This window comes from Panthera onca, chromosome E1 (genome assembly GCF_046562875.1).
Source record: "Panthera onca isolate mPanOnc1 chromosome E1, mPanOnc1 haplotype 2, whole genome shotgun sequence".
Taxonomy (NCBI): Eukaryota; Metazoa; Chordata; class Mammalia; order Carnivora; family Felidae; genus Panthera; species Panthera onca.
In genome coordinates this window covers 27854589-27877173 of record NC_138352.1, presented here as the reverse complement: position 1 = coordinate 27877173, position 22585 = coordinate 27854589, and the positions used below count along the sequence as shown (strand labels likewise).

Genomic DNA, 22585 nt, shown 5'->3' with positions numbered 1-22585 from the left:
AATGTCATATCCACACTGTGCAGTTGCCTACAAGACCAGGGACTTCTGGGGGTTTGGTGGAGAGGCTAGCAGAACAGACTGGGAAGACCCCCTGTGGGTCCCTGAATGTGTGGGCCACCAGACCCCAGGCCTCTTAGCTGTTTGCATCTCAGCAGTCAATACCTCCCATTTTTCTGGTCCTCATTTTGACGATCGGGAGAGGTGGTGATTTTGTTTTTCTTGAATGGTGAATAAAATGATCTAAAAACAATTCCTGTCCACAAGAGACTGGTAAGTACAGAGCTGAGAATAGTTGAGCCCTCCCCACCCCAGGGGGGCTCTGGAGTACCAAGGGCACAGCTGCTGCTGAATCCTTCTTGCTACCCCCACAGCTCCCAGTGGGGGAGGGCTGGCTGGCCATCTGCCCCTTCACCACACCTGGACCGTGCCCCCCCCCCAACCCCCGACGGCCCAGATCTGTGGGCCTGCTGGCCACCGCATCCCAGAAACCACACCATGGGGCAGTGGGGTGTGGGTGCGGAGCGGGGCTCAGCTTTAGAAGTCAGGCACCCAAGTTGAGATCTGGCTTCTGCTGCCCAGTCGCTGGGCTGTGGGACTTCCGCGGTGGCTCCTCCTGGAAATGGTGTTGTGGCTTCCTAGCTGGGCCTGGAGCTTCCAGGAGTTAGCACACTCCATACACCCTGCCTGTGCCCCAGGGCCGGGTGGGGCGACCTCCTGGTGGGTTAGACCCTGAGGACGAGATATTCGAGATATTCGAGTGCCTTAGGAGGGTCTCTGGGGCCTCCGCAGCTGGGTCCTTGGAATAGACCGAGTTGGTGGGCTTTGAGGGAAGGCATTTCAAACGTCTGGAGTGTCCAGAAGCCTCTGCTCCCTATTCAGACCTCCTCCAAAGAGCCCTGAGATCCCCGCCTCACTGGGGGGCTCCTAGTCTCAGCTACAGAGCCTGGCTGGGGACCCCCCTGATGTCTGGAGAGCATGGTGAGGCAGCCTTCCATGGCAGTTTCCAGGCAGTTTCTTGTCCTTCTTGCCTAATATTCAGGACCTCCAGCCCCCAGCTCCTCCCACCCAAGGGCTGTAGAGGGGTATGGTGGATTGGGTTCTTCTGAGAGCACACATGGATGCCCACCATGAGAAGGGGTGCATGCCATGTGTGTTGGGGGGGAGCGCCCACACGAGGTGGTCTCCAGAGACCATCCTTTGAGGTGGGGCTGCCTTGTTCTCTGGGATTCTTTCTGCCCCAGGATCGTTCCCCTGTGCCCCAGGCAAGGCTCTCCCAGCTGGCTCCAGTCCCTCCCTCCCAACGAGCCCCTGGGCCCGAGGACCCTAACCTGTCCCAGGGGCCTGCAGGGACTGGGCTGTTGGTCTTGTGTGCTCCTTGGGAGCTCGTCCCTTCCCCTGTTCAAGCCAGGCCCTTAGTATTCAAGATAGACCCCACAGGACAGCAGGAAACCTGGCTAGTGATTTATCATTTTAATCAAGGCTTCACATTTAGTATTCATTACCCACCGCAGATGGGGAGGCTTGAGGTGGTCCTACATTCTTCACTCCTCCCTGGACACCCCCCGGCCCCATCCCCAGCCTCTTGACCCAGGTAACTTCCTCCTTCCTAGTTCCCAGGCCTTGAGTGGGTTGGGTTTTTACATTTTTCCCCTGCAGCTACAAATCAGGAAACCGGGTCATAAAACAACCTTGGATAAGTGGGTGGGATGGAACCAGTGGCCTCAGAGCCGCTGCTGGGAAACAGAAAGCTTCCTTCTCTCTCTCCTTTCCTTCCTCTCTCTTCCTCTCCGTCTCCCCACCCTTCCCTTCTCCCACCACCCCTCGCTCTCAGGAAAACCTCCAGCCACAGCCTCCCAGCTGGGTTCCATCAGGTCCCCTGTGGGGGCCGTGGCCGCTCTGGCCCACACTGTGCCCGTGTCCCTGACCAGGGGGACTGCCCTGGGGAACTGGAGGGGCTGTGGGCCCAGGGACAGCAGTTACCATGGTGATAGTGGGAGGCCAGTGAGCACCACTGCTCATGAGTGGACCTCCCTAAGGTGGATCTGGCTCCCTGAATAAAAGGGGGGTCCTGGCCTAGTTTTCAGGGCCTCACATGCTGCAGAGGGGACCGCTGCCCTTCCCTGGCAGCACCTTCTTGTTGTCACACTCCGAGATGTCTTCCTCTAGGTGGGAGTTCTTGGTGTGGGGTCCAGGGGAGGGGACGTGCACCCTTGGTCTGGTCGCAGCTGCCGCTGCAGGCATCCCACAAAGGGAACTTCGCTGTGGGTGGGCTCGAAGGTAGGTCTCTCGCCCTCTGAACCTCACCCTTTTCTCTAGAAGGGCAGAATAGTCAAAGCATGCACTGAACAAACCTGCACAGACTAAGCACCCAGGGCCAAAGGATGCCCCTGCGCCCTTGGACCTATAGTGCCTTTGGCGGGGAGCGGAGAGGCCTGGGCTCATCTCCCCCCACCCCTCCAGTTTCATGGCTGTGGAAATGGAGTGGGGAGGAGCAGTGAGGCCCATTGCTGTGCTAAAGGAAGTCCTGGGGCACTGGCTGCAAGGGCCGGGTCCTTGAACCAGCTTTGTGCTGTGTGTGGCCTCGAGAGCGTGCCTGTCCCTGACACGCTCAGTCCAGTGGCCGGGGAAACCAACTTCCAGGAGTTGTTATAAGGGACTTCTGTCATAAGCATTGCGGTCTGGTGCCTAGAGGACACTCAAGACTGACCTCCCCCTCGAGAACTTCAGAGATCAGGCCTTGACCAAGTGTCCACAAGAAGCAGGTGGGGGAGGCGAGGATGGGGAGGCTGGGCTGGCCCAGAGGGAGCCCCATGAGGATGTGTTAGAGGGGGTGCCCTCCCCCGACCCCCACCCCTTCTCCCTCCTGCTGAACCTACGGAGGCTGAACGCCCCAGGCTGCTCCCCCCATTGTCCCCTCTTGCCCTCCCCGGGTGGGTTCAGAGGTCACCATCTCTCTGCCAAAGGGGCCTCTCTCTGCCCCCCCTCCTGGTGCCGCCCACCCCTGCCTGCCGCCTGCCTCTCTCCCCCTCCTTGTCCTTTCCTAGTGCTCTTGAAAAGTAATCATAATCATAATAATTAATAACAACAGAGCCCGTGGCAGGCCTGAGGCAGCTCTTAAAGAGCCAGAGCCCCATTTTCTCCTGGCGGATCCAGCGGACCTTGTTGGCTCAGAGAGACCCGAGACCGGCATGGCATCGGCTTTGATGCCGTGCCTTTGTTCCCGCAGCCCTCCCTCTCCCCCTCCCGCCGCCTGGGGTTGGAGGGTGGTGTTGGGGTGAGCATTTTTGCCTGCGTTCTCCATCAGGCACTGGGCTTCTCGTATTTTAATTGAACTGTCTTTTCTTAGAGATAGATGCTTTCACCGCATCCAGCTGCTCGTGTATTGGGAAACCCGCCTTTAATACGGCTCGGCTAAATTAAAAGACGCAGCAGCTGGACTGATTAAAGGGGGGGGGGGGGCGGGACACTGGTCCTAGTACTCTCTCTTTTTAAGTAATGTTTCTGGTAATGCATTTTGGAGAATGTGAAGAAAAATAAAAAATAAAAACATACAAAAGCTGTAGAAATGTTAATGATATCCACAGGACACTCAGCAGGAAATGGGAGCGATCTGGGACTAATAAAAGCCGAAATGTAATTTGTGCAGATATACGAGGCACAGCCTCCAGAGTGGTCCTGGGTTTGCGCGTTTCGGGCTCATAAACACAGGCCGGGGAGGCAGAGCGCCGTAGGATGTCCTCGGGAGCGGGCCTTCCTCGCCACTGCCTGCCAGCCAGTGACACCCGAATAAAAGTGACGGCTGCTGCCAGCCGGTTGCGTGCCTGCTCGTTTCCTGTGCCTGAGCATGGGAGGGGGCCGCCCGCCCGGCAGCCTTCTCTGGAAGGTCAGGTCAGGAGGCACGGGGCCAAGCGATGCCTCCCGCTCCTCTGGGTTGGCGTGTCACAGCAGGCACCCCCTGTAACGTTTGATCCCAGCCGCCAGGGATGGGATTGAAGTGGGTCACAAGGGCGGGCGCGCTTTTCCTTGTTGGGGTGCCTGTGATAAATCCAGGGAGAGGCAGGAGGGAAGGAGCAGGGCTGTGTTTGCCAGGGGCCTGCTGGCTTTGATGGGCCCGGTGGGAAGGGGCTTGCCTTGTGGGACACTGGTCCCCTCTGCAGCCAGGGCCTTCTGTCCCCGAGTCAGGGCCGGCTGACTGCCGAGGTCAGGGGAGGTGGGCCTGGGCCGTGCTAACAGGGCTCCCGGGGGCTTCTGGCCGCCCCAGACTGGCCCTGCTCGGCCGGATGGAGCCCCTCCCTGGGCCCCAGCACTGAGAAAGGAATCTGAGTGGGATCCAGGGGAAGAGCTGAGGAGTGAGCTGGACCTCCTGGGGGAGCCCCCATCCCCCACTCATCACTCTCTCTCCTCGTTCTCACATCTGCGCACATCCATCCGTCCGTCCGTCTATCTCTCCTCTGTGTCTCTTTTTCATTTCTGGTCCCTCCTATAACTCTGGGAGCCTGTGGCCCCCGGCAGGCCACCCCTTCCTCTTTCGGTGTTGGGAATGAACGGCTGGGAACTGGAAAGTCCCTGGTGCCCCTGTGGGGGCCTGGGCCTTTCTGTCTGCCTCTTGGCTCACCCACCAGCGGCACAGTTGTGGGTTAAATCCTGACGCCCCTGGGCCTCTGGCTGAACGCCGGACTCCTTGATGTGATTTCTCTTGAGCCTGCAACGTTCCTCGCTCCTGTCTCCATCCCTCCCTCCTTTGAGGGTCTGCTGGGGTGACCCGGCCCCCGGTCAGTTAGGGGGACCGTTAGCCTGGATGCTTTGGGCCAGCCTGTGTTTGTGACTCCGGTTGCCCTGCCCTGAAGGGCCCACTCCTTCTCCGGGGTCATTTCCTGATCCAAGATCCTGCTTTGGGGCTGGTTAGACCTCACCAGGGGCGCGAGTCCCTAAAATAGTAACCAGATGGGCTCTTGGCCTGGTGTGCCCTGATCCTGACCCTGTAGAGTTGGAGACGGGAGGGGCCGACCAGGAGGGCTGGGGCTGCGTCATACCCAGCTGTGGGGCGCTCCTCCGTGGCCAAGGGACTGCGGCTGTGTCCCCCATTAGCATGCACTCCCTCACTCTGGGCCACGTAATCTGTTTACGCACCTATGATATCAAAAACAGGAGGCAGGTGCCGCTGTCCTGCGTTACTGGGAGTCAGGGAAGGGGACGTTTTATGCCTACAATGGCTCCACAGCCCCTAATCGACGTCTGCTAGAAGGAACAGACAGATTCCAGATGGCATGGCAGTGATAGAGGAGGTGTGTGTGTGCACGCGCGTGCGGGCTGTGCGCGCGCCTCTGTGCGTCTGTGTGTGTGTGTGCGTGCGTGTGTGTGTGTGTGTGTGTGTGTGTGTGCGCGCGCGCTCTCGCTCTCTCTCTCCACAGGCCTTGGTGAGTAGCTTCTCTGGGCAGGGGCAAACCTTCCTTGGTCCCTGCATGGCTGGGTCACGCTTGAACACTGCCGCGCTGGGACTGGATTGCAGGACCCAGGCGGCCCCGGGCGGGGGGGTGGGGGGGGGGTGGGGGACAGGGGAGTGGGATTGCTCTGCTAAACGATTTTACTTACGCCAGCAGGGGAGTGCTGGGGGTGGGGGGCGTGGAGGGGAGGAGCTGGCTGGGAGCAGGGTGGGGTGGCGCCTCCCGCAGCGGTGGCCATCCTTGGCAAGGCTCAGCTGGCAGCGGGCGATGTTGGAGCGGGAATTACAGAGCACACCTCCCTGACACAGAAGTTGTCAATATGTGCACAGCTGGTGGGGAGGCTCAGGCAAAGGGGAGACCGTTAAGAGCTGCGGGGAGAGGGCAGGGCGGGAGAGGGGTGGGAGGCAGGCGTTCTGAGGGGAAGGGAAATGGCCCGTCTGAATCGCTCTCCCTTCCCCCCCCCTCCCCGCCCCCCCTCCCTCTCTCCCTTTCTCTTTTCACAGATAACCAGCCCGAGTCATGCAGTCTTTTCGAGAAAGGTGTGGTTTCCATGGCAAACAACAGAACTACCAGCAGACCTCACAGGAGACATCTCGCCTGGAGAATTACAGACAGCCGAGCCAGGCCGGGCTGAGCTGTGACCGGCAGCGGCTGCTGGCCAAGGACTATTATAACCCGCAGCCGTACCCGGGCTACGAGGGCGGCGCAGGCTCGGCCGCCGCCGCGGCCACCGCGCGGGGCAGCAAGGGGCTCCCCTCCCAGCAGTCCCTGCAGGGCAGGCCGGCCTTCTCGGGCTACAGCGTGCAGGACAGCAGCCCGTACCCCGGCCGCTACTCGGGTGAGGAGAGCCTGCAGGCTTGGGGGGCCCCCCAGCCGCCGCCCCCCCAGCCGCAGCCCCTGCCAGGGGGGGTGGGCAAATATGAGGACAACTTGATGAAAAAGGCCGCGGTGCCCCCCGGCAGGCAGTACCCAGAGCAGGGCGCCCAGCTGCCCTTTCGGACTCACTCCCTGCACGTCCAGCAGCAGCTGCCGCAGCCCCAGCAGCCCCTGGCGTACCCCAAACTCCAAAGGCAGAAGCTGCAGAACGACATGGCCTCACCTCTGCCCTTCCCCCAGGGCGGCCACTTCCCCCAGCACACGCAGTCCTTCCCCGCCTCCTCCACCTACTCCTCCCCGGGCCAGGGCGGCGGCGGCGGGCAGGGCGCCCACTCCTACAAGAGCTGCACCGCACCGTCCGCCCAGCCCCACGACAGGCCGCTGACCGCCACCGCCAGCCTGGCCCCGGGGCAGCGGGTCCAGAACCTTCACGCCTACCAGTCCGGCCGCCTCAGCTACGACCAACAGAAGCAGCAGCAGCAGCAGCAGCAGCAGCAGCAGCAGGCCCTTCAGAGCCGGCACCACGCCCAGGAAACCCTCCACTACCAAAACCTCGCCAAGTACCAACACTACGGGCAGCAAGGCCCTGGCTACTGCCAGCCGGACGCGGCCGTCAGGACTCCGGAGCAGTACTATCAGACCTTCAGCCCCAGCTCTGGCCACTCGCCCGCTCGCTCCGTGGGCCGCTCCCCCTCCTACAGCTCCACCCCGTCGCCCCTGATGCCCAACCTGGAGAACTTCCCCTACAACCAGCAGGCGCTCGGCACCGGGGCCTTCCCCGCCGGCATCGCCGACCACAGCCACTTCATGCCCCTGCTCAACCCCTCCCCGACCGACGCCGCCGGCTCGGTGGACGCCCAGGCTGGCAACTGCAAGCCGCTGCAGAAGGACAAGCTGCCTGAGAACCTGCTGTCGGATCTCAGCCTGCAGAGCCTCACGGCCCTGACCTCGCAGGTGGAGAACATCTCCAACACGGTCCAGCAGCTGCTGCTCTCCAAGGCGGCCGTGCCGCAGAAGAAGGGCGTCAAGAACCTGGTGTCCAGGACCCCGGAACAGCACAAGAGCCAGCACTGCAGCCCCGAGGGCAGCGGCTACTCGGCCGAGCCGGCGGGCACGCCGCTGTCCGAGCCGCTGAGCAGCACGCCGCAGTCCACGCACGCCGAGCCGCCCGAGGCCGACTACCTGAGCGGCTCCGAGGATCCGCTGGAGCGCAGCTTCCTCTACTGCAGCCAGGCCCGGGGCAGCCCCGCCAGGGTCAACAGCAACTCGAAGGCCAAGCCCGAGTCCGTGTCCACCTGCTCCGTGACGTCGCCCGACGACATGTCCACCAAGTCCGACGACTCCTTCCAGAGTCTGCACAGCAGCCTGCCGCTCGACAGCTTCTCCAAGTTCGTGGCGGGCGAGCGGGACTGCCCGCGGCTGCTGCTCAGCGCCCTGGCGCAGGAGGACCTGGCGTCCGAGATCCTGGGGCTGCAGGAGGCCATCGGCGAGAAGGCCGACAAGGCCTGGGCCGAGCCGCCCGGCCTGGCCAAGGACGCCGGCAAGCCCCCCTTCTCGCTGGAGAACCACAGCGCCTGCCTGGACTCCGTGGCCAAGAACGCGTGGCCGCGGCCAGGGGAGCCGGAGGCCCTGCCCGAGTCCTTGCAGCTGGACAAGGGTGGCAGCGCCAAGGACTTCAGCCCGGGGCTGTTTGAAGATCCCTCTGTGGGCTTCGCCACCCCTGACCCCAAGAAGACGGCCGGTCCCCTCTCCTTCAGCAGCAAGCCCACCCTGGGGGCCGCGGTGTCGGACCCTGCCGCCGCGGCTTTTGACTGCTTCCCGGACACGACCGCCGCCGGCTCCGCGGACGGCGCCAACCCCTTTGCCTGGCCCGAGGAAAACCTGGGGGACGCCTGTCCCCGGTGGGGCCTCCACCCCAGTGAGCTCACCAAGGGCCTGGAGCAGGGCGGGAAGGCCTCGGATGGCGCGGGCAAGGAGAACGCCCACGAGGCTTCGGCCTGCCCGGTCTTCCAGGAGGAGGAGCCCCCCAGGGAGAAGGCCACGGTGCCTCGGGACTCCGAGCAGGAGGAGGCGGGTGGGGTGAAGGAGGAGGTGGGCGGGCTGCTGCAGTGCCCCGAGGTGGGCAAGGCCGACAGGTGGCTGGAGGAGGGCCGGCACTGCTGCTCAGCGGCCGACTTCGGGGACCTCCCCCTGCTGCCACCCACCGGGAGGAAAGACGACCTGGAGGCCGAGGAGGAGTACTCCTCCCTGTGTGAGCTCCTGGGCAGCCCCGAGCAGAGGCCCGGCATGCAGGACCCGCTGTCGCCAAAGGCCCCGCTGATGTGCACCAAGGAGGAGGTGGAGGGGGTGCTGGACACCAAGGCCGGCTGGGGCTCCCCGTGCCACCTCTCCGGGGAGTCTGTCATTTTGCTGGGCCCCACCGTGGGCGCGGAGTCGAAGGTCCAGAGTTGGTTCGAGTCCTCCCTGTCCCACATGAAGCCAGGCGAAGAAGGACCCGACAGGGCGCTGGCTCCAGGGGACTCCGCCACCCTGGCCCCGGACGCCTCCCTGGCCCAGAAGCCGAACAAGCCCGCTGTGCCCGAGGCTCCCATTGCCAAGAAAGAGCCTGTGCCGCGCGGCAAAAGTTTACGGAGCCGGCGGGTGCACCGGGGGCTGCCCGAGGCCGAGGACTCCCCGTGCAGGGCACCTGTGCTGCCCAAAGACCTCCTGCTCCCCGAATCCTGCACGGGGCCCCCCCAGGGACAGATGGAAGGAGCAGGAGCCCCGGGTCGGGGGGCCTCAGAAGGGCTCCCCAGGATGTGCACACGCTCCTTCACGGCCCTGAGTGAGCCCCGCACACCTGGACCCCCGGGCCTCACCACCACCCCCGCGCCCCCAGACAAACTGGGGGGCAAGCAGCGAGCCGCCTTCAAGTCTGGCAAGCGGGTGGGCAAGCCGTCACCCAAGGCGGCATCCAGCCCCAGTAACCCGGCCGCCCTGCCCGTGGCCTCCGACAGCAGCCCCATGGGCTCCAAGACCAAGGAAACAGACTCGCCCGGCACCCCGGGCAAGGACCAGCGCTCCATGATCCTGCGGTCCCGCACGAAAACCCAGGAAGTGTTCCACTCCAAGAGACGGCGGCCCTCAGAGAGCCGGCTCCCCAACTGCCGTGCCACCAAGAAGCTCCTCGCCAACAACCACCTGCCCGCCACGTTCAAGGTCGCCGGCAGCCCCCAGAAGGAGGGCAGGGCCAGCCAGCGGGCGAGGGTCCCCAAGCCCGGGGCAGGCAGCAAGCTCTCCGATCGGCCCCTCCACTCACTCAAAAGGAAGTCAGCCTTCATGGCGCCTGTCCCCACCAAGAAGCGGAACCTGGTTTTGCGTAGCGGCGGTGGGGGGGACGTGAAGGAGGAGGGAGCCGAGGACTCCTCCACCCTCTTCAAGAGGATGTCTTCCCCCAAGAAGGCCAAGCCCACCAAGGGCAACGGTGAGCCCGCCGTGAAGCCCCCGCCCCCGGAGACCCCGGATGCCTGCCTGAAGCTCGCCTCTCGGGCGGCCTTCCAGGGGGCCATGAAGACCAAGGTGCTGCCGCCCCGGAAGGGCCGGGGCCTGAAGTTGGAGGCCATCGTGCAGAAGATCACCTCGCCCAGCCTGAAAAAGTTTGCGTGCAAAACGCCGGGGGCCCCTCCTGGTAATCCTCTGAGCCCATCTCTCCCTGAGAAGGACCGAGGGCTCAAGAGCGCCGGGGGCAGCCCAGTTGGGGCAGGCGAAGGTCTCTTAAATGTGGGCACCGGGCAGAAGCTCCCAGCAGCTTTGGGGGCCGACCCGTTATGCAGAAATCCAACCAACAGATCCTTAAAAGGCAAACTCCTGAACAGTAAGAAACTGTCCTCGACTGACTGTTTCAAAACTGAGGCCTTCACGTCCCCGGAGGCCCTGTTGCCCGGGGGGACTGCCCTGGCGCCTAAGAAGAGAAGCCGGAAAGGCAGGGCCGGAGCCCTCGGACTCCCTAAAGGTCCCCTGGAGAAGCGGCCCCACCTAGGCCCGGCTCTGCTCCTGACTCCCCGAGACAGGGCCAATGGCACTCAGGGGGGCGGTGAGGACAGCTCTGGTGGAGGAGGCAAGAAGCCAAAGACAGAGGAGCTGGGCCTGGCCTCCCAGTCCCCTGAGGGCCGGCCCTGCCAGCCCCAGACAAGGGCGCAGAAGCAGCCGGGCCATGCCAACTACGCCAGCTATTCCAAGCGCAAGCGCCTCACTCGGGGCCGGGCCAAGAACACCACCTCCTCCCCCTGTAAGGGGCGCGCCAAGCGGCGGCGGCAGCAGCAGGTGCTGCCCCTGGATCCCACAGAGCCTGAAATCCGCCTCAAGTACATTTCCTCCTGCAAGCGGCTTCGAGCAGACAGCCGCACCCCGGCCTTCTCGCCCTTTGTGCGGGTGGAGAAGAGAGACGCGTTCACCACCATATGCACTGTCGTCAACTCCCCGGGGGAGGAGCCCAAGCCCCACAGGAAGCCTTCCTCCTCTGCCTCCTCTTCCTCATCCTCGTGCTCCTTCTCCTTGGATGCGACCGGGGCCTCCCTGGCCACGCTCCCCGGAGGCTCTGTCCTGCAGCCACGCCCCTCCCTGCCCCTGTCCTCCACCATGCATCTGGGGCCCGTGGTTTCCAAGGCCCTGAGTACCTCTTGCCTTGTTTGCTGCCTCTGCCAAAACCCGGCCAACTTCAAGGACCTCGGGGACCTCTGTGGGCCCTACTACCCCGAACACTGCCTCCCCAAAAAGAAGCCAAAACTCAAGGAGAAGGTGCGGCCGGAGGGCACCTGTGGGGAGGCCTCGCCGCCCCTCGAGAGAACACTCAAAGACCTTGAATGTGCCGCCGCCGCCGCCGCCGCCCCTGGAAAAGCCCCGAGGCCCGACGGCCCGGCCGATGCCGCCAAGCAGGGCTCCCTGCGCACCAGCGCCCGGGGCCTGTCCCGGCGGCTGCAGAGCTGTTACTGCTGCGACGGTCGGGGGGATGGGGGCGAGGAGGTGGCCCCAGCTGACAAGAGCCGCAAGCATGACTGCAGCAAGGAGCCGCCGGCAGAGCCTGGCGGGGACACCCAGGAGCACTGGGTGCACGAGGCCTGCGCCGTGTGGACGGGCGGGGTCTACCTGGTAGCCGGGAAGCTCTTTGGGCTGCAGGAGGCCATGAAGGTGGCCGTGGACATGGTAAGAGGCCAGCCCAGTTGCGGTGGGGGAGCTCAGGGTCCGCAGCTCAGGCAGGCAGGCAGTTGGGAATCCCCCCTCATCTCTCCGGTGCCACGGTTTGGGCCAAACACACCCACGATCACAGACTCACGCGTCAGGCGCTCGGGGGTGGAGTCGAATGGAGGCAGCGCGGGCTCGCCCACCCCTGTCCAGGACTTGCAGCTTCAGCCCCTCAGCACCCGGCCCGTCCCCCATACACACACCTGACACCCACCGTCGGGCTCCGGTCGCCCACCCCCAACCCCCAGTCCACCTGGCCCCGTCTGGTGCCATGAGCTGACACGCCAAGACCCCCCCCCCCAAAACAGGCAGCCTCCCAGAATTGAACATCCGGGCAGCCTAAAAAAAGCAGGGCCCCCCCCTTCCAGTACGTGTCTCCTTGGCCTCTGAGGTGGAGCACAGGCCGAGGGAAAGAGCCTCTCGGGAGGTATTTGGGATGCGTCCCCCTCCGAGGGCCGGGTGGTCTGGGAACCTCTCGTGAAACAGTCACAAAATGCTCCTTGAGGAACCGTCACTGAGGTCCCTGAGCAAGAACGCAGGCTGGCTTTTCGGTTCAGACCCCGGCACTGCCCGTCACGCACCGTGTGACTCTGGGCGTGGGGCTCAGCCCCTCTGTGCCTCCGTGTCCTCCTCTCTAACGCGGGCAGGGTGGGTCCCCGCCGCGGAGGGGCTGTGGGGCCCGAGCGGGTTCGTGCCCGTGAAGCTGTCAGAGCCGTGCCTGGCCTCCGTGCCCGCCGACCGTCCTCTGCTCCCTGCTAGGCCCAGTGATAGCGGCTGGGCCACATCACACTAGGTGATGCCGCCAGTCCGGCTACCGGGGGATCTTGCTCCTCACGCTCCCTTCTGAGGGGTGCGGGCGGCCGGAGTGAGCAGGCAGCTGGGGGCGCATCTGGGAGCCCCCTCAGGTCTGCCTGGTGGCAGTCGGCGGAATGTGCCCGGGACGTGGTGGTGGGGCCAGCATTCTGTTCCTGAGGCCTGTGCTCTTGCCCTCCCCCTCCCCCACTCGGCCCACCCCCCTCCTACTGCCTGTGCTGGGGGTCCCCACCCCCAGCCACTGGGACCCGCCCCTGTGCCCGAGGGCCTCAGCCTCCCCTCCTTTCCTGCACCAGACCTTACACAGCCCCGGGGGCATGGTTAGAGACCTCTCCACGCCCAGGCTTCCAGCCTGACTGAGGCAACCCCAGTTCCCAACAGGACATCTGCTACTTTGTCTTCCTCTCTCCCTGTCTCCTTCTCTCTCTCTCTCTCTCTCTCTCTATCTCTCTCTCTCTGTCACTGGCTCCCGGCTCCTGCCCAACCTGTCTGACATAGGCTCAAGTCTCTCCCATCATTAAAAAGTAATACCCTCAGATCACCGCCTCCCCCCTCCAGCATGCACGGCCCACCCACCCCCCCGCGACTCTGGCCTGCCTGTGCTGCCTCTCTGAGCCGGGGCCTGGTCCAGCCTTTTCCCAGCCACCTGCACCCATCGTGGTGGGTAAGCTGCCCACGTGCCCCCGGCCTGTTCCGGGCGCCCTGGTCTCACCTCGCGGACCCGCACGCGAGTCCTGTTGGGCCGACGAGGAAGCCGGGGTCACAGCGGCGCCGTGCCTTCCTGGTGTCCCGCGGCTGTTGAGTACCGGAGCTGGAAGTCAGCCCGGTCGGCCCATCTCTGCCCGCTGTGCCCTACGCCAAAAACGGCGTGGTAGCCTGGCACCACCGGGGGCCTCCCCAGGAAGGTCGGGACGGGGCCGCGGCAAGGACACATAGCAGCAGGCACCTGCCGTTCACCGGCCGCACCTCCCTCCCTCACCGGAGGCAGCTCAGATGGGATCTGAAGGGCCGCCGAGCCAGAGATGGTCCAGCCAGGCCAGGGCTTGTGAGCCTCAGAGGGGATCATTAAGGCAGCCCTCCCCGCCCCCCCCCCCCCCCAGCCGGAGGAGCAGACCGTGCCACAGAACGCTCTGGAGAGACGGGCGGGCTCTGGGACTTCTGAGGGGCACGGCTCCATGCCCCCTGCTCCCATAGCCCGGGCATCCTAGGCCTCCTGTCCCCGCCAAGACCTCTTGCTGCCTGGACAGCTCAGTGGCAGCACACTCCCTTAGAGAGACGCAGACCCGGGTTCGAATCGCAGCTCTGCTGAGGGCAGGTTCTGTGACTCCAGCAAGTCACTGGCCCCTGCGAACCTCAGGAGGCCAAACCCCGCTGGCAGGGCCGCAGGGTTGCGGGGCTGTGGGGGTGGTCTTCCCTCCCCAGCACGCAGTAGGGGCCCTGTGCATCAGGGCTCCAGGCCCCGGCACACCTGTTGCTACCTTGGCCTCACTTTTGCTCTCTGGGGGACAGAACTTCCGTGTGGCCCCTCGGGGGCAGCCCCGTTTCTTCTCTGTCCCCTCCCGAGAGCCCCCACACGGCTTGCTGTCCCTGAGCCCTACCATGCCCACCCCCTGGGACCTCGGGTTCTCTCTCCACCAGCCTGGAGGCCTTTGTCAGGTTCACAAGCCCTGCCGGGGGAGCAGAGGATCAGAGCCTGGGTGTGACGGTCAGAAGGGCCCAAGGCCTCTGTCCCTCTGTCCCTTGATTTCTTCACGTCTGCAGTGCCACTCGGGATTGGGGGAGGGAGGGACACGGTGCAGGCATGGTAGCGTGAGGCTGCTCTTGCGCCTGTTGTCCTGTAAGCGACAAAAGCCCTGAGGCCGCAGCCCTGGTTTGGGCCCCAGTCCTGCCTTATTCCCTCCTTGTGGGCCAGAAATTGAGGGAATTTGGGGCCTCACGGTCCCAGGAGATCTCAGCCCTGACCGCAAGGAAACTGCGCGTCTAAAGGCATTGTATGAAAACCTGATGTTCCAGAATATACCCAGCCCCCATCCCTGCACCTCCCCGCTCCCACCTTGATGCCAGAGGGAGCATTCCTGGGCATCTTCCCCAGGAAGGTGGGAGAAGACTCTCATTCCTAGTCTCCCCCAGATGCTGGGGATGGGATCTGTCTTAGTCCAGGGACCTGGCATGGAGCCCCTGCCTCGAACAGTATGGGGGGGTGATCGCCAGCCTGTGCTCCAGCCGGGCAGCTGGGCTCAAAGCCCGGCTCGGAGACTTAGGGGCTGTGTGCCCTCAGGCAGTTTAATCAGTCTCTCTGAGCTCTCGTTGGTAACCTGGGTAGAATTACGAGGATATCAACATAAGGTTATGGGGAGGCTGCTTCCAGGCACATGGGGCACATCGTAAGCTGCCGTCACCTGTCGGTAGCTTAGCAACCACAGCTTAGTCCTGCCACAGCTGCGCTGCCCTCCTGTGCGCTGCCCTCCCCAACCCATATAGTGAGGCTTCTCGTTTTGCGTCGCCTCCTTGGCATCGCCCAGCCATCCCGGCCAAGTCCCTGTTCAGACAAGTGGGCCGGGCGTGGGGCAGAGTGGGCTGGCCGCTGTGCTGCCTCGCGTGAGATTTACATCACCTCGGCATGTCAGGACTGGCTGTGTCCTCTTCTCCGGGGATCTGGCGAGGATGAGTGGCCCATCGAAGGGCGGGAGAGTGTCTTTCTGGGTAGAAAGCAATGCTTCTTGCCTTCACTCTTGCCTGGAGCGGAAGCCTCAGTTTCACCATCTAGAAAATGGGGTTTGTGAAAGTTACCTGCCTGAAGGGCCGGTGGGAGGAACCAGTGGGTAAGGACGCACACACAAACCTGCTCAGTGCTGGCCGATAGCCACAGCCGTAGGGTGAGTGGCCTCACGAGTTCTTGTCATCTGCTGGGCACACGGCGTCTCTTATTTAATCTTCACGACTGTCCCGTAAGGGAGGCACTGTCCCCACTGCACAGACGGGGCACGGAGAGTTTGAGTTAGCGGCTGAGGTCACGTGGGGCAGAATGGCGGAGCTGAGATTTGAACCCAGGTCTGTGTGATGCCTAGACCCTGATACTTATCCACGAGATTAGACGTTTTCCTGCCCCAAGAGGGTCCCCTCGTCCAAGGCACAGCTCGGAATTCTGCCACAAAATCGCCCTTGGGGGCACTTGTGCCCCATACTGACCCTCCTTCCCACCGATGTCCAGGGAGCGTTTTGGGGGAAAGGACGTGGGGTCCGTGGGAGAGCCTGTCTATAAAGCCCTAGACTCACCCGTCTTCCCTCTCTCCTCACCAGACCTGTTCCAGCTGCCAAGAAGCCGGGGCCACCATCGGGTGCTGTCACAAGGGATGCACCCACACCTACCATTACCCGTGTGCCAGCGATGCGGGTAAGAGCCAGCCCAAGGGGACAGGAAGGCCCTGGAGGCCCACCTGAGCAGCCCAGGGGCACCCGGGCACCCCGCTCCTTGAACCCTGCCCCAGTTGACGCCTTGGCTGCCCTCCTCTCCTGCCCCAGCAATTTATTTTCTCAGCTGTCTCTCCCCTGGGACCCATGATGGACAATGCTAAGGCCACAGAGAGGAACCAGTCCCGAGCCACCTGCTCCAGGGATGCCCAGAGCCATGCATTACAGGATGGAGGGCTAGCTCAGGAGCTATCAGTGCTTAGGAGTGGTAGGGGCTGGGGAGGATCTCAGGCCTCAGAGAGACAGGGGTACTGGGGCTGGGTCTTTGAAGGCTGAATAGGAGTTCACTGGGTAAAGAAAGATGGGAGGTACAGACCTCAGCAAACACCAAGTGAGGGAGGAGGAGATGGGGTTCAAAACACTCCTATTGGGGGCGCCTGGCTGGCCCAGTCAGTGGAGCATAGGTCCCTTGATTTCGGGGTTGTGCGTTCCAGCCCCACGTTGCACACGTGGAGCCTACTTATAAAAAAACAAACAAAAAACCCTCCCGTTGGCTACAGGCAACGGTTGTAGGTTTTCAGCGGGACACTGGGGTCTGGAGACAGGATCAGGCTTCCCCTGCACCCTCACCCACCTCATTCTCTCCTCTTACTCATTCATCTGTCGCATGAGCGTTTATGAGCACCCACCGTGACCCAGGCACACAGAAGGACAGACTGCATGGGCCGGAGAGATCCGGGAGTCCCAAACCTCATCGAGCAGGCAGGGAGACCCAGGCTCACAGACAGTCTTTCGATTTCATCCAAAGAGAGAGGCTGCTTATGGCGGAGCCGTAGTCACTGAGAGGCAGCTCTGGCCTGGATTCAAACCCCCGTGGCATTCTTACCGCGTGGACTTGGGCAGGTTCGTGGATGCCTCTGCAGGTGGGCTCCCCATCTGTAAAACAGAGATTAGGATCATCCCTTTTTGCTGCGGCTGCTCGGAGCAGTGAGCCAAGTAATGAACGCCACCCAGGGAAGTGCAGCCCTCGTCCCGTTTGGGGCCAGTCCCCTGGACGGCGGCCTCCTCCCCCTGCTCCCCGCGCCCCACCCCACCCCACCCCCGCCTCTAGCCTGGAACCCGGGTGAAGTTATCAATGACTCTGCCTCATGGATGACGGAGCAGAGGTGTCTCCCAGTAGGTCCTCCCATTACCTGGAGCCCCCTCCTCCCCACCTGAATGCCTGCTGGCTCTGCCCCGGGCCGCGGGGACCACTCCCTGCGCCCCCACCTGCCCGCTTGGTCCCCGGCCAGCAGCAGCCCCAGCTAAGCCACCCCCGGGAGCACCCGCAGGACTGAGTGATGACAGTTCCTTGGCGAGGGCTGAGGTGCTCGCACCGTGCAGGGAGGGGGCCGGCTGGAGCGGGATGTGGGGCTTCTTCCCGGTTCCACAGCCCTACTCTGGGCAGCAGGAACCAGATTTTAGTGTGGACTCAGCCACTTAACCAGACCCGTGGCCTTACCCCAGTAATAGATAACTACCCCGAGTTGCACCCCTCCTTCTACAGTGATTAACTTAGCACCCACTGGGTGCCAGGCCTTGCCTCAGGCCCCTGTGCTTTCCCGGGTTGCATCTTTACAGACAGGCTGCCTTTCCCATGGCCACACAGCAGGACAGACCAGGATGCGACTGCTTTGCCTGTCTTGCTCCCCATCCTGTGTTCTCTCTCCCACCCCAGTACCGTCAGAACCTCCTGGGGGTTCCCGTTTGAGTGAGACAGACAGGAAAATCATGATCTCTGCCCAAAGTTATGGCAACCAGGAAGGGCGAAGAGTGTGTCCCTTGGGACAGAGTCCCCCTGTCTGAGCTGGGGGAGGGGGGTGTGTGTGGAATCCAGGAGGACTTCCAGGAGAAGGTGCCACTGGAGCCCGGCCCCCCCAGGTCAGTGGAGGTGCCCCGCAGCTGGTTAGCGGTGGGATGTATATACCAGGCCGGACACAATACGCTTCCGCTCGAAAGGAAATCTTCGAAGGATTTCCCGTATGATAGGGGTCTCTGTAGAGCCCCAGAGCTTGCCACGGGAAGGGGCCCCGGAAGCCAGGTAGATGAGACACTGGCTCAGCCAGAGCCGAGGGGGCCAGAGGTTGTCCCGGCGGGAGACGAGACCTGCTGATGGGGACAGAGCCTTCGCTGGCACTGAATGTGCAGGCCTTAGGGTGAGGGGCGACGGGGTGTGGAGCCTGCCATCCAGCTACCCCACGTTGGAGGGGACAGGTCTGGGGCAGGGCAGGGGTGTGCCGAAGGTGTGTCGGCTACCGGCTCTCCCAGGCCCGGCTTCCTGGCTTCAACGCCAGTCCCCGGTGGTCTGTGCCGAGGGCGTGGTCAGCCGGCCGGCTCCGCCGCTCCCGCCGGCTGGCGGACCTCCTCGCCACTGACTTGGGTGGCTGCGGTCGCGTGGCCTCTCGTGCCCCCGCAGGCCAGGCTCGGCACCACACGGTTGGCCAAACCGAGTCCCCCAGCCCGCCCAGATTCACAGGATGGATTCCTCTTCTGCTAGAGAAGAGCGACAGAGCCACAGCGCAGAGGATAGTGGCCCAGGGAGGGGGCCTGGAGCTCTTCCGGCGGTCTGTCCGTCCGCCACACGGGGCTGCTTCCCTCTGGACAGGCTGCATTTGAGGCGTCAGCAGACGTACAAGGGAAGTTGTCCCAGCTGGGCTCGGGACAGAGGCTCGCTGGCCATCAGCCCCAGGGCTCGTCAGGGCGCTGGGGGGGGGGGGGGGGGGTCGGGCACCGCCACTTAGCAGCTGGCAGAGGAGAGCGGGTGGAGCCCCGGGCACTGGAGGAGCAGCAGCCAGAGAAGCTGGGAGAACAAGTGAGCCTCCGGGCGGCAGGGAGGGCTGGTCACGGCCCTCCTGACCAAGCGGGAGGCTTGGGAGACAGAGGAACTAGGGGAGGAGGCTGGGGAGGCCATCCAGCGTTTGGCAGACAGGAGCCCCAGGCTTCTGTTGGCACCTTCCACCTACCCGACCCCTTGGGCCTGCCAAGCGGGGGCCCGTAGGGCTCTCCAGATGTCTGGGTCACGCTCTCAGACCGTAGGGCATCAGGGCCGTCCCGTTCTGCCCTGGCTCACTAGCCCTGTCCCTTCCACCCCATTAAGGACCACCTCATTGGGGCTAAGTGACTCAGAATCGCTGGCAGAAGCCAGCAAGCCACGGGTCTGTCTGAGCCTTTCCACACTCAGGCCCCGGGGCCACTTTGTCAGCTGGGTCCCCAGGTCCCCAGGTGCAGACACCAGGAGAGGTGGCCTGGCCCTGTCCTGTGGTTCCCCTCCACACGTCCAGGGTGGATGCCGGGGGCGTAGCTGAGCAAGCTGGTTTTGGAAGTGGTGACCTCCTGCCCTCTGCTTCCAGAGACCCGGAACCTGTAGGGCCCGAAGTGGGATGTGGGGCGGGGATGACCTCACATGTGCAGGCCTGGCGTTTTAGCTCAATGCTCTTTGGAAGGTGTGAGTTCAGTCCCGGCACCGCGTCTGGCCTGTCGGAGCGTAGAGAAGAGGAAAAACTGACGATCCGCCTCCAGCCGCTGGCCCTGGAGTGCACAAACCTCGTGGGCAGTTTTCAGTCTCAGGCTCCCCAGCTCTGGCAGCGGTTGGTCGGAAAAAAAAAAGGGGAGACAGCCACAGGCCTGGAGGGTTCCCAGCCCTGTTCTCAGGCCTGCAGACCTGCCCTCCCCGCCCTGCCTACCAGCCACCACGCTGCCGTGATGCCACGGCACAGAGCCACGGCGTGAGCAGGAGGAATGTGCTGGAAGGAGAGGCCTTGCTTGGCCAGCTCCGGCCTCCGGCTATTTATGGGTTTGGGGTTTGTTCAGAGCAGTGGCCGGCAGGGTAGGGGTGGGGGTGAGCCCAGAAGGGGACGAGGGGGGTGGTGACTGGGGGCTCCTGGGGGAGAAGCCGGGGCCTCCCTAGGTGGCATCAGGCAGTGGAGTGGCAGCTTGCTATGAGTGCACCCCTGGGCCGAGGTGGGCATCAGGGACTGGCCATGCTCAGCGTCCTCTCTGTTCCCCCAGGGTGGGCAGTGCCCAGGGCACCCAGATGCCTGCTGGGATTCACTCGGACCCAAGACCTCAGTCCCGTCTTCCCCTTGCCCCCAGACTCAGGTCTGCCTCCCCCCTCGAGGCCCCCACAGGGACAAGCCCGTATCCTGAGTGTCTGCTCTGAGCGGCACAGGTGCCAGTGGCTGGTGAGCAAGTAACCGACACCTAGACCAGTAGGAGGAAGTGACAAGCGTGGCCGAGTGAAGTGAGGCAGGGGCAGGGGAGAGACCCACGCATAGGGGATCTGCCATAGGGAGGGAGTCAGGAAGTCCTCCGGAGTGACAAGCGGGCCTTCCGGGGCGGGCTCCGGGAGAACAAAAAGCACACAGGGCCCCTCAGCTCAGTCGTGATGGGGTCTCGGAGACCGGGAGGGTTTCAAGCATGGGCTGCTTTGCTTTTCGCAAAAAGCCCTGTAGCCTAGGGTCTCGTGGGCGCTGGGCCCCCCTCCCCGCCTGGCCCCCTGATGAGACTCCTGCCGCCGTCCTAACCACCCAAACTTCTCTTTGGTGGCAGGTTGCATATTCATCGAAGAGAACTTTTCTTTGAAGTGTCCCAAACATAAGGTAGGTGACCACAGGCCTTCCCTGGAAGGTGTCCAGGCTGGAGGGGAGCCCCTTCCCTCTCCCCACCCCTTGCCCTGGAGACCCTCAGCAGGGCCCAGCCCCCACCTGCCCGCCTCCAAAACTTCATTATTCCTGGTTTATCCGCAGCCTTTGGGGCAGGTTGGCACGCGCTAGTCAGACCGCCTTCTGACGAGGCAGGTCCTGAAGGAGGGGGCCGTCCGAGGTGGGGGCCAGTAAGGGCAGACAGGGGCACGGGACGACGGGCACGGAGGTGACGGTGGCAGGGTGCGGGGAGAGAAAAGTTCGGGCCTAAGGTGAGGCTCCGCTGCCTCCAACGATACTCGAGCCCGGCGCTGGCGGCGCGGGCAGGGGCGGAGCCTCACGCGGGGGCGGGGTCGTGGGGAGGGGCGGGGCTGGGAGGAATTCGCTCCCGGCGCTGGTCCGCCACCGGCAGTAACGGGGGCTTTGGCGTCTCTTCCCCTGCAGAGGCTGCCGTTGTAATCCACCCCAACGGCGGGAGAAGCCGCCGAAGCCCGCCTGCCCGCCCGCCGCCGAAGGAGAGGAGCCGCCTGCGCAGCCCCCGGGCCTTTGAGCTGCTCCCAGCGCGGGTCCAGAGCCGATCCTTGATCCGGATTCCGGATCTTGGATCTGGCCCCTAGGGCTGAAACTTGCGGTCCCGGGTTGGGAAGAAAACACGTTCCGGAGCCGCCTGCTTCCGGAACAAGACAACACTGGGCGTTCCCGCCCGCACCCCCCCCCCCCCCCCCCCCCCGGGCCAGGCTTGGAGAGAGGGAGCCCGTGGAGCGGCCAGACTCCTTGAGGCACCCAGGTTCCGGCGGGGATTGGAGACTCCTTTAGCCTGGGGACACGCTTCTCCCCTGGTAGTTCCAAGACGACGTGGCACACATTCCACGTGGGTGCTGCCGCCACCGCAGCCGGTCGCGGCTTGCAGCTGGGCGCCCTGGGGGTGGGAGTGGGGGTCCAAAGGGCCCAGGAAGTGGCCAAGGGCGGCTCCGGGCTCCGAGGCCGGGTGGGGTGGGGAGGGAGCCGAAACCTTTCCGGAGAGGACTAGGCCGGCGGGGGAGGAGGCCGGAGGCTTTGGAAGGAACCTTTCGAATTGCGTCCTAGAGCCCTTCCCACCCACCCAGCCTTGGCCAAAACTTTTCGTGCGGTTTGGGCAGAGCCAGGGGAGTCCGGGACCCATGCTCAGGGGATGCGGGCTCCCCGGGTGTGGGTGGGACTGGGGCACCCCTTTGGCTTCTGTTCGTCCCCTTTCCAGCCCTCTGCCCCACCCCTGGAGCGCGACCTGGGAACGCAGTGGAAAGGAGTGGTGACCAGAGCGCACCTCCGGCGAATGCGTGATCGTCCCTCTGCACGACCACCCGTCTCCAGGGACAGCAGCGCCCACTCGGCACGGGAGCAGAGACAGCGCTAGATTCGTGTACAAACCTGTGTACCCCTCTATATATATGTTACATAGAATGTATATATGTTGGGAACATGCTCGCTTCTCCCGTGTGTCGCCGCCGCCCTGCGTCCTGCGTCCCTCAGCACGGGGCCCTTGCCAGGAAGGGGGCTACGGCGACGCCCCCCTTCTCCGCGCAGCCACCACCGGCCCAAGCCAGTCCCCGCCAGTCCGTCCGCCTGTCCGTCCGTGTCCTCAGCTCTGTCCACGCTTCGATAGGCCTGATGCAGCCCCCAGACTGGGGCCGCCCTAGCAACTTCCTGTACATATGACTGTAAAATGGTAAACGTGTGTATTATATCTGGCCTCGTTATATAGTGTATATATATGTATACATATACATATATATAATATATATGAAGACTGTAAATGTTAAGACGACTAGTGTTCTTATTAGTATATTGCTTCACACTGAAGATTGTGTGTATCGAGCTGTTTCTAAAAGATGTTTATTTTCCTTAAGAGTAAAAAACAGTCATTGCATTCAGAAAAAAAAAAAAGTCAATAAAGATACAACGATTGTTTTGGAAGTCTGCAGCCCGTGGATTCTAACCAGATTCCGCTGGGAGAGGGGGCCAGGCTTTAGGTGGGGGGTGGGGACGGAGAGGAAGGCTCAGTGGGGCACAAAGGGATGACAGTCAAGGATCTGACCCGTTCTGCCGGGAGGGCACCCGCCCACGCACCCACACTCCAGGCGGCCTCGGGCTCTTGGGTTGCGA

The 22585-nt window shown here is 63.5% G+C and overlaps 1 protein-coding gene across 2 annotated transcripts in view; it reads left to right on the top strand.

Annotated features, from left to right (window-relative positions):
- Positions 1-22396, top strand: part of RAI1 (retinoic acid induced 1) — a 121294-nt gene extending 98898 nt beyond the window's left edge. For both annotated transcript variants that reach the window (XM_078437649.2, XM_060644996.3), the window contains 4 exons: positions 5948-11501; positions 15654-15747; positions 20352-20401; positions 20888-22396. In XM_078437649.2, the coding sequence (XP_078293775.2) occupies positions 5964-11501; positions 15654-15747; positions 20352-20401; positions 20888-20902 (5697 nt within the window). In that variant the 5' untranslated portion in view covers positions 5948-5963 and the 3' untranslated portion in view covers positions 20903-22396. The remainder of the gene's footprint in view (positions 1-5947; positions 11502-15653; positions 15748-20351; positions 20402-20887) is intronic.
- The last annotated feature ends 189 nt before the right edge of the window (positions 22397-22585 follow it).